Source organism: Amphibalanus amphitrite, unplaced genomic scaffold (assembly GCF_019059575.1).
Source record: "Amphibalanus amphitrite isolate SeventyFive unplaced genomic scaffold, NRLGWU_Aamphi_draft 000454F_arrow, whole genome shotgun sequence".
NCBI lineage: Eukaryota > Metazoa > Arthropoda > Thecostraca > Balanomorpha > Balanidae > Amphibalanus > Amphibalanus amphitrite.
This window is the reverse complement of record NW_024881948.1, coordinates 21,152-31,221: the sequence shown is the minus strand read 5'-3', so window position 1 is coordinate 31,221 and position 10,070 is coordinate 21,152. Positions and strand designations below refer to the sequence as shown.

The 10,070-nt window shown below is 50.2% G+C and overlaps 1 protein-coding gene across 1 annotated transcript; it reads right to left on the bottom strand.

The window, feature by feature from the left end:
* Window positions 1-2,294: 2,294 nt before the first annotated feature.
* LOC122391781 lies at window positions 2,295-8,830 on the bottom strand. Its single transcript, XM_043386024.1, has 4 exons — window positions 6,634-8,830; window positions 4,967-5,665; window positions 3,063-3,366; window positions 2,295-2,879 (listed from the first exon to the last, which is right to left on the bottom strand). Exons 1-3 carry the CDS (start codon window positions 8,774-8,776, stop codon window positions 3,068-3,070), a joined length of 3,141 nt encoding a protein of 1,046 aa, XP_043241959.1. The 5' UTR covers window positions 8,777-8,830; the 3' UTR covers window positions 2,295-2,879; window positions 3,063-3,067.
* Window positions 8,831-10,070: the final 1,240 nt, after the last annotated feature.

The window sequence follows — 10,070 nt, the reverse complement described above, 5'->3', positions numbered from 1 at the left end:
ATGACGTCAGAGTGACGTCATGTTCTGCCGTTTTCGACCCAAAAAAGGGTTTCGCGGGAAGAGCTGTCGGGCATATAGCTTTGCAAATACAGAAAAATGATAAGAACATAAAAGCTATAGAATTGACAGGGCTACAAAACGGTTATCTCGGATTTTTGAAATCATTGATTTTGACCCCGAAAAATAAGAAAATATTTTTTTTTGGATATAATAGTCGAAAAATCCAAAAAGTTTTTTTTTTCTATTTTCGCAAAAACCGGAATATATCTGACAGTCCTTACCACCTTCCATCCACATACGAAGTTTTAGATTGATACCTCTTTTTTTGGCGAAGTTATAGCGAAAAAACTTCAAAATTGATGACGTCAAATTTTCAAACTCAATATTTAGCAATTCTAGACCCTGTAGCGCAAAACAAAGACCACCATTAGACTCCCCGTGACGATCTGCATCGAATCAATACCCATTTTATGCAAAACTATCAACTTTAAAATTTGACTTTTTTGGTCTGACCTTGACCTGACGTTGACCTAACCTTCACCAAAAAGTAACCTAAGCCGTACCTGATAGTCTTATAACCAACACCATTGAGTTGGAAATGAAAAATTAGCCATAAAACATGCATCACACAACCTCAGTAAAGTTGGGTTCATGTGACCTGACCTGTGACCCTTGGTGACCTGACCTGTGACCTGACCTGGTATTGTCAGTGACCTCTAATATCAACATATCTACTAGGCAACTGACGCCCTATCGCTGATTCTCGACAAAATGCGTTTTCCTCGGTGTTATAGCGCATTCCCTAGAAGACCCGTGAACGTTGAAACATTTCATCTTTGACCTAACCTGTGACGTCATCGGTGACCCCGAGGCCAATGAAATTTGGTTTCCTTCGACAAATTTGACAGGCCTTTCGAACGCCCTTTGAGTTTTGCGGATCCGTCCAGTAGTTTCAGAGATGCGGGGGGGGGGGGCAAAAAATAGCCCCCCCCCCGGGGGGCCTATTTTTTGGTGGGGGCCACCAATTTTATAAAATGCCGTACTATTCTATTCACGGCATTTGGTAACATTTACAGTGATACCAGTGCTTACAATCGGTTATCTGAGTCAACGAAATTATTCGTTGGACCGTCAACATACGATCGACTGAAATGCGTGAAAACAATTTTGTATTTGATAGCCGTTTTCTGCAGCTGAACTTCAGCCAGTGCTGCCATATTCCTTCCAGGGCGTTTATAAGATTGAAGGTCGCGTTATAAACAGACCCCACCAGGGCGCGGGTTAAAGATTGACGACGATCCTATGTTTGGTGGTAGATGCTTATGAGGTGGAATAGCGTACTATTTTTTTTTTAAACAATAGGAATAACAATTTATGAAAATTAACTTGAATATATTCATAGGTAATAAAAGCTCCGTAAGTAAATAAATACCTTGTAACGAGCGAGCGAAGCGAGCAAACTCTTATGGAAAATAACAAAAATTTCATAGTATTAGCGACAGGCCGCTTTTACCTAGGTTACACGAATATCTCCGCAACCACTGACTAAACCGATAACTTGCGATAATTTTTGCACGTTAGCTTTATTTCTTCTACCAGGAAATAATCGGATATATGTGGTTGACCCCTTATGCACGTGCCACGTGCGAAACGAAGAGGGGTCAGTTTTGAAGCAATTGCAATATCTCGGTAGGGGTCTCGGTATTTACTGTGCTGATTGCACTAAGATTGGCGTGTAGGTATGGGCGCCCACCAGGCAATGCATTCCCGTGTGTCACGGTTGGGGTGCTGCTGCACGTGCAGAGGAGGCTTCCAGATTTCAAGAACCGCTAAACCGATTGTACTCGAATTTTGAATTTGATACACAGTTAGAGAGCGGCTTGTAGGGCGCCGTGCAAAAGTCAGTTCAAACCCGGTTTTCAGGTTCGCACGTTCGGGATGCCGCTTCCAGATCACTGAACCGGGGCTGTTGTAACTTTCCAAATCTTCATGACCTAACTAGGACCTGTTCGTCACCAGTCCCTTGTGACCCGACCCGGGCAAGTCGCGTCAGCATCTTGGACTGTATTTTCCAGATTGCTGCCCCGTCCCCAGACCCCCCCCCCCTTCCCTGACCGACGCCATGCCAACCGCACCATCCTGCCTGCGGCTAGTGGAGACGGCGGTGCCAGCCCGCCTATCTGACGGCCTTCCTGGCCAGTCGGCCGCAATTGTCGTCACCCTTCCTGTGGTTGACGTGGCGGTGCAGACCAGCGCTATCAGTGGAGCCCGGCCGGCCCGGCCTTCCTTCGCAGTTAGCTGGGTCGTGGATGGCTAATATTATATTAATACTACATCCAGTGGCCACCACATCCAACGGTTACCATGTACTGACTCGGTACAGATTGGTATGTATGTACCGATCGGTACACCTCCTAATGTCTACATATAGTTTGACAAGAATACACATTACACAAGACATGTATCATAAAAAGTGAGTGTTCACTGACATCAGTGAGTATCATAAGCAACAGTGAGTGTTCACTGAGCCCATTTCAATAAATGACATCATCGAACAACAATTTGTACTTGTATAACAACAAACGTCACCCTGTATTCTGTAACACATCCAATGTGCAATTATTTGCCTACACGTTATGAACATCGTAAACATCGCCATTTTGTACATAATGATACCATGCACTCACCTATGTACATATTTGTAATTTCCTGTCTTCAATGGAACGGTGATGATATACAATATTGTTCAATGTATTTTCTATTTACAATATCTACACATTCGACACATTTTGAACTTATCTGGCACCACAAATTTCTGACCCTCGACTTGTTCTCCGTAGTGGCGCCTCCTTGGGGTGGTCCGCGACTCCGCTGATATCCTGAAACACAAACAGAGTAGGATTGAATATGGCAAATATTTGCCTCAGGAGGCCTGAGGAGCATCCATAATTGTACCTATCCCTAGTGTTTTTCATCTCTTCCAAGACTCCGTTCAACGTGAATTTTATTCTTATTATGTGAGATAAATGTGGAATATGTACTTTTCACCAAAATCAACTCACGTCGGTCACTTTCCGTGGCGCCGCTCCTGGCTGTCCCGCCGACAGCCGAGGCGCCGCACCAGATCCTTCCTCTCCTGCCGGTGACGTCTCCTCTGCTCCTCCAGCTCCTGGTTGTGCCGCTCCTGGAGCTGGATACGCTGCTGGCGGTGTCTTCGGGTGACCTCTATTAGGTTCCTGAGGTGTTCAACGTTCCGGCTCGGCTGCCGCCTCTGATGCTGTTCTTCTTCTTGATGTTGTTGTTGCTGCTGCTGTTGTCGTTGGTCATGTTGTTGCTGCATCTGTTGCCTCTCATGGTTCTTGGTGTCTGGAATCAGAAGGGCATGGTGTACTGTTTACATCGACCCTGATTGTATAGGATTGGTGCATAGATGCGTATTTTGCTTTTAGATGCAGAAATAATTGAAACCCCCGTCAGTTTGTCAGCTACGATAGGATCTCTACCGCTTCGGCTAGGACATGTCGGAATGATCTATCAATTCAGATGATATGTTTAAAAGTAACATGTTTTACTGAGTTAACCCTCGCCGGACTTATTGGTTTTCTACATACGCGCCGGCCGAGGGGGGGGGGGGGGGGCGGGTACGACCCCCCCTCGCCGTTTCGCCCCTGGTGGAGCTAGCGCGTCGCGGAAAAAACGAGCGTGTGCGCCGTTACGAGACGCAGAGATTGGTACCCGATTTTAAGGTCCTAGGTCAACCGGTGACCTCTGAGGTCAGGTCAAGTGCCCCAAGGTACGGTTCAGTTTTTGGTGAATAACTTCGCAAAAAACGGCCGCAGAGCCGCGATTTTGGCAGCATCGTGTTCGCCTCGCTCAGGCGCGTCGAATGATATACTTTTTGTCCGGGTCAGGTCAACTTGGGGTGTTGACCTCAGGTCAAGGTCAGGTCAGCACCCCCAGGTCACGAAGTTGGTCGAAAGAGGTCATGTCGCATATCATTCGATTCGGCAGGTCTTCCTGAGTCCATTGGTGGCTTTCCCGAATCGCTAGCTCAATTTGATCAAGAGTTATTGACGAAAAACTAATATGACCTTGATGACGTCATAAATGACGTCACGCAAGGTCAACATTGCAAAAGTGACGCATCTAACCTTGCAAGGAGTGCATCAAATCACGATTCTGTGTGCTTGAGATAGTTGGAGATCGTTCCCGGCGCCAGAATAGCAGTTTTCATTTTTCCCCATTGACTTATAATGGTGAGGTCACGAAAATGACCTGACCTCATATGACCTTTAGGAAAAATCCGAGATATACAAGTTGTGAGACTCATGATGGATACTAGATCCTGCAAGTTTCATTTCCCTGTGACATCTCCTCTGGCAGTGAGGGCGTTGCGAAGTTGCGACATCTGAAGACCGTGCAGAGGTTCACTTATGACGTCATAGGTCAGTGACCTGACCTGACCCAAAAATGCGGTTGGTGTCAAAAGATGCGGCTTGGATCAAAGGTCAGGTATGCCAAGTTTCAGCTCTCTATCGCCAGCGTGTTCGGAGCTATCGCGAAAAAACCCTATGGGGGGGCGGCACCCGCCCCCCCCCCCTCGGCCGGCGAGGGTTAAGATTACCATGGAACGCGGTATGTAACACGGTATACATCCTATCGATGTACGTTAAACTTGACTATAGGATGGCGCTTTATGATTTCCTCATTTACGTTGTACTTTTACTGTTAACATATCTTTTTAACGAACAAGATATAGGAAGATTGACATTGCCGCCATCGAGAAATGAGTCGAATATCAATGCTTATAACGTGAACACGTTGTTGGACGAGCGTTCTTATCAACTTTTTTTGACTAACTTATCCTTTTGCTAGTGTTTATGTTAGTTTTCGAGTTTTATCCGGTCCCTCTTCTATTATAAAAAATACAACACAATTTTGTTTACCCCTGAACCTTAAATCTTACCTCGCACCAATGACTCTTCCTCCTCCTCTTCCAGTTCCAGGTCCTTCTCCTGTCTCTTCCTGGGTTCCTCCTTAAACTCCAGCTCCTTCTCCAGTTCCTTCCCCAACTGCTCCCCCAGCTGCTGACGCCTCCTGCTGCACTCCTCCATCAGCCGATCCAACTCCTCCCCTGTCCAGATGTTCGGGTACCTCTCCTTCAGCTCTTGTGACTCGCTTTGGTGTCTCCGTTTCATCTTGTTCCACTGCCTCTGGACCTTCTGCGCCAGGTCTCCCCACTCTATCTGGTGCTGTCTCTCCAGCTCTTCCGACTGCCTTCGCTTTCTGCGATTCAGAAGATCCAAATGCCTATGACGTCTCTCTTGCTGCGCGTGCCCCGGGTTCTGAAGCTCCACGCACCTGGTACCACTCTCGTGTCGTTGATGGAGCCTCTTCAGCTCGTCATGATGCCGCTTTTCCATGCTCCGCCACTTTTTGTCATGATGTCGCTCCAGACTCCGGCACTCCTCATCATGCTGCTGGTTCAGACTCTTCTTCTGCTCGTAGCCGCGCCGGTCCAGCTCCTGCCACAGCTGCTGGTGCTGTCGCTCCAGCTGCTGCCATTTCTCTCGCTGAGGACGAGGTAGACCCTCCACTGTCTGCTTCTCGTCTGGGCCGCGCCGCTCCTCGCCACCGGCCTCTCCGTCGTCATCCTGCTCTGAGTCTGGAACACAGAAAGTCAGATGGAATTAAAGAGCTGGTTGGTCCCATGTGATTTATCAGTAAACAGCGACATAGGAAGGTCAGGAGGATAATTATCGTGTAAGTGGTCACGGTCAGCGGGGTCAGGTGTGGGTGGGGACGGGGTCAGTCAGTGGGGTCAGGTGGGAGGTCAGTCAGTGGGGACAGGTGGGAGGTCAGTCAGTGGGGTCAGGTGGGAGGTCAGTCAGTGGGGACAGGTGGGATGTCAGTCAGTGGGGTCAGGTGGGAGGTCAGTCAGTGGGGTCAGGTGGGAGGTCAGTCAGTGGGGTCAGGTGGGAGGTCAGTCAGTGGGGTCAGGTGGGAGGTCAGTCAGTGGGGTCAGGTGGGAGGTCAGTCAGTGGGGTCAGGTGTGAGGTCAGTCAGTGGGGTCAGGTGTGAGGTCAGTCAGTGGGGTCAGGTGGGAGGTCAGTCAGTGGGGTCAGGTGGGAGGTCAGTCAGTGGGGTCAGGTGGGAGGTCAGTCAGTTTGGTCATGTGGGAGGTCAGTCAGTGGGGTCAGGTGGGAGGTCAGTCAGTAGGGTCAGGTGGGAGGTCAGTCAGTAGGATCGCGGTGAAACACAAGTAGATCACAAACATATGATTTTGTTAGTAGATGTTTTGTCATAATGCTCTATCACAGGGCATAGCCCTTCTTCTATTAGAAAACAAAATTTATTTCGCGTAGGCTTTCTAATAAGTTAACAGAAAGCCTGATCGTTCGAAAATAACGTCTAACGTCATGCATTGTTAATGCGAATGAGTTAACATGTAGGAGATATTAAGCGTTTTTGGTGGTAATATTCCGCCTCATAACTAATATTCTAATTTCCTTCAAATCATTGAGCTTTATTCAGTCATTCTAGTGTTTTACCGCCACGTCTCAAAATACACTGGTAATATGAAATATGAATGGAACTCTTTGAGCAACATTGATCGGCGCTGTTATGTCTTACCTTGTGAATCGGTCTCGTCCACCGCCAGGTAGTACGGTGTCATCTCCCATCGGTCCGGCCACCAGCCGGTGACGGCGTCATAGGCCGTACGAAGCCGGTCACCGGACAGCAGCTGCTGCCACCGGCGGCGCCAGAGGCCGGCCGTGGTGGCCACAGACGCGGCGTCCATCTCTGGGAGTTTCTCATGGAGCTGCCAATGAAGGTTGGTGTTGAAAAACTGTTCCAACCACTCCCGGGTCTCCTGGTAGGTATCCATTGTTAGGTAGTTACTCATCCACTTGTTCTTCTCTCTCTGGTCTATATCCCGCCACCAGTCCATCTTACGCGGTGCGTTCACGCGGAGGGCCTGGAGCAGCAGCTCAGGCCGCAGCAGCAGCTCGGCACGGCCCCGCGGCGTGTCCAGCTCGGTGGTCAGTCCGGCTGGCCGCTCCTCCAGCGGCCGCCGCAGCTGCTGACTACACCAGGAGGCCACCCTGTCCGGGTCACCCAGCAGGAGCTCCAGGTCAGACCTGGTGAGGAGTTGTATCAGGGGCGTTACGTCCAGCGTGACGATGTCACTGACTGGTGACGTCTTCACCGTCCCGCCCACCAGGTCCGCCGGGTCGACCACAGTCCACGCCATGAACAGGTGACACTGCTGGCGGTATGATCCTGATTTGCTGTAGTGCCACCACTGTAGTAGTAGTGGTGCCGTGCGGACCAGCGGAGGGATGTTCTCTTTCCACCAGCTCTCCCACCACGGAGCCGTGGGGCGGTCACGGACGCCACCAACCACAGCTTGCCGGACGAGCGTCCGTCCGAGACGGAGCCGCAGCTGACGTTCTGAGAGCGGCTCCGTCCCGCCCTCCAGCAGCAGATCCACGTCAAACTTATCCTCACAGACTGCCATCAGAAGGAGCGTGGCATGCTCCCTCATCAGACGTATGGTGTCGATGATATCCTGTCGCTCCTTTGTGCTGAGTTCAGCCGCCACATCAATGTTGTGATCGAAAAAGCAAGGTAGTCTTCCAGTGGTAAAACTTCCCTCCAGCCAGTCAAGTATTTTGTAGACACCATCAGCGATGCCTTTCCACATTCGAGGGGGCGTGGTTTGGGCCACCCAGAGACCCGCCGTCTTTATAAAGTACGATTTTAATTTTACCTCATCACTCATCACCTCGTTCTTTTTCAGAATGCCTTTGATGGCTTTTACAGCCTTGATAGCCGCTCGTATAACTGAAGCGAGGTGGCGAACGGTGACCAGCTCCGCCCGTGAGTAGGAAATCCGAAACTCGATATACTCGGTGTCACTGCCAGGCCGGCCGGTCGGCACGAGATGCACACCGAAATAACGGATATCATCTCTCACGGCCGCTGGTGGAAAATCGTGCTCCAGGTGACAGCCTTCGAGCTGGTCTTCTGCCGGCCACCACCCGCGCACAAGGATACATGGCACGAAGTCAACACCGCCGTCTGAAATATCATGTGATGACCTGACATTGACCGCCGGTCCGGCGGTGCTGATTTCTCCTCCTCTAATAACCCGGCAATGTTCCTGCATGAGATTGCGCATGGTGTGTGCCGGCAGTGCCTCCAGTGCCTTCTCGTGGCAGCACTTTGTCGTCTTGACCCAGTGCAGCGTCACGAAACCTGGGTTTTTGGTCGGCCGTGCCCAAAGCTGTGGTGCAGACTGTGGACTAATAACGGACGGCTCCTCTCTATTTCCGAGCGCCGCCCAGCGGAAGGGACCGTCGAACTCGAACATCAGATCAAAATCTGACGTCCCTCGACGGCCGACTGCTCCGTCCGACAGGCCCTCGGCACTGCTGCCAGATCCGTTGATGGAGGTTACCCTGAGGGGCTGGTCGGGCTGGCAGTGCCGACACCGGGCGGCGGCGGCGTCATTGAGATCCTGCAGGGCTGCCATGAGCGGTTCATCTACCAGTCTGTCGACAGCGAGTCTTACCTCAGCCTCGGTACAGAAGGCCTGATCCCCAGCAGAGTGGTTGCCCACAAGGTCGTGTGCCAGTAGCAGAGTGTCCGGTATCAAATGTGCACACGATCCGTACTTCTCCACAATCGTTCTCACTTGCCAGTTAATACCTCTATACATATTCCTTATCCACTCGGCTCTTCTCACACAATATGTCTGTGGTCGTGACATGGCTGATGGCTGCTCCGACTGTCCCGGACTGACTGAGGTCGGCCGACGCCGCTGTAGATATATACCGACCCGGACAGGAACACAGATAAGACGGAACGCTCTGTGGCCGTGGCCGTCCAGTGGCAGCGACTGGCGCGCTGCAGGGCAGCGAAATCAGGAGTAGCACTATGGTAGATATATGTAGTTCGGTATAAATTAGCATGCCGTTGTGTTGACCCTGCATTGGGATGTTGGGCTGAATCAGGATTTAATAACGGTACATTTATATTAATTAGATCATTTTTTAACGAACTTAGATATAACAATTTGGAGTGCATTTGGGCCCTACAGTATACTGTGGCAAACATATTGGACTATCTACATGGACAATTTGGCCACAATGTGTGAAAATGATGTCCGATTCACAAAGGGGTCCTTGATGTTTGGTGGCGATATCTGCAATGCTTAGGGAGATAGCGGGGCCGTTTCGGCCCCCCTTACGGGACGCGGCAGTATAATGACACAATTTGCCTCTTCAGCCAATTGTTACACTGATTGACCTCCAATGAGATGTACATATTTTAAGCTGGTTCCGTAACGTCCAACGGCAGTCCGTCCCATTCCCGTACAACGCTGTAACAAAGGCGCCGCAGACCGGGCTCTGTGTGTGTTCTCGGCAGCGCGTGGCTGCAGCCGCACCTCGTGTCGGGCGGCAATGGTGCGTGACGTCACCGATTGTTGCCGGGAACACCTCCGGGACCTGCAAGTCCTAATTAGGGCGTGCACCATGAAAAATGGTGAATAACGCAAATGAAGCAAACCGTGCTTGATACCAATGATCGGACTCCACTCACCTTGGCGAAGTTTCTCGCTTATATTTAACTTCCTTTTTCTTAATTAAAAACGGTGTCTTCTCTATGATTTCCCGCCCTCCATGTCATAGGTCACAGAGGGGGCCTTTATTCTGCATTAGATACTTCTAGCGGCCGGTTGAGGCCGAGAGTAGAATTCCAGACGAGTTTCATTCAATAGCTGTGACCTGACCGACGATAGCTGGACAGCCGGATTCAAGTCAAGAGGCCGCATTACTCGCCGCTCTTCAGAGTGTCGGACGGTGAGACCCGTACATTATTGTGCTATTAGTAAATGGTAAGGAGGCGTCACTGACATGTCCCGTGATGTGCATAGAGACCCAATTATCTGCAACGAGCGGCCATGTATCGAGATTGGCTGTTTGGTGACGGGACTGACCGATCTCACAAAACAGAACTAGAGTCAGTGTCTGTTGGTACATACACTCTGTTCTGTTCTCTAT

What these genes read in the sequence shown, in the direction of transcription:
- LOC122391781 (XM_043386024.1), bottom strand. Translation starts at nt 8,776, where the DNA reads ATGTCACGACCACAGACATATTGTGTGAGAAGAGCCGAGTGGATAAGG. An exon ending in GGACGAGACCGATTCACAAG is followed by an intron (nt 5,666 to 6,633) that starts GTAAGACATAAC and finishes TCTGTGTTCCAG; the next exon opens with ACTCAGAGCAGGATGACGAC. An exon ending in GGAAGAGTCATTGGTGCGAG is followed by an intron (nt 3,367 to 4,966) that starts GTAAGATTTAAG and finishes TTCTGATTCCAG; the next exon opens with ACACCAAGAACCATGAGAGG.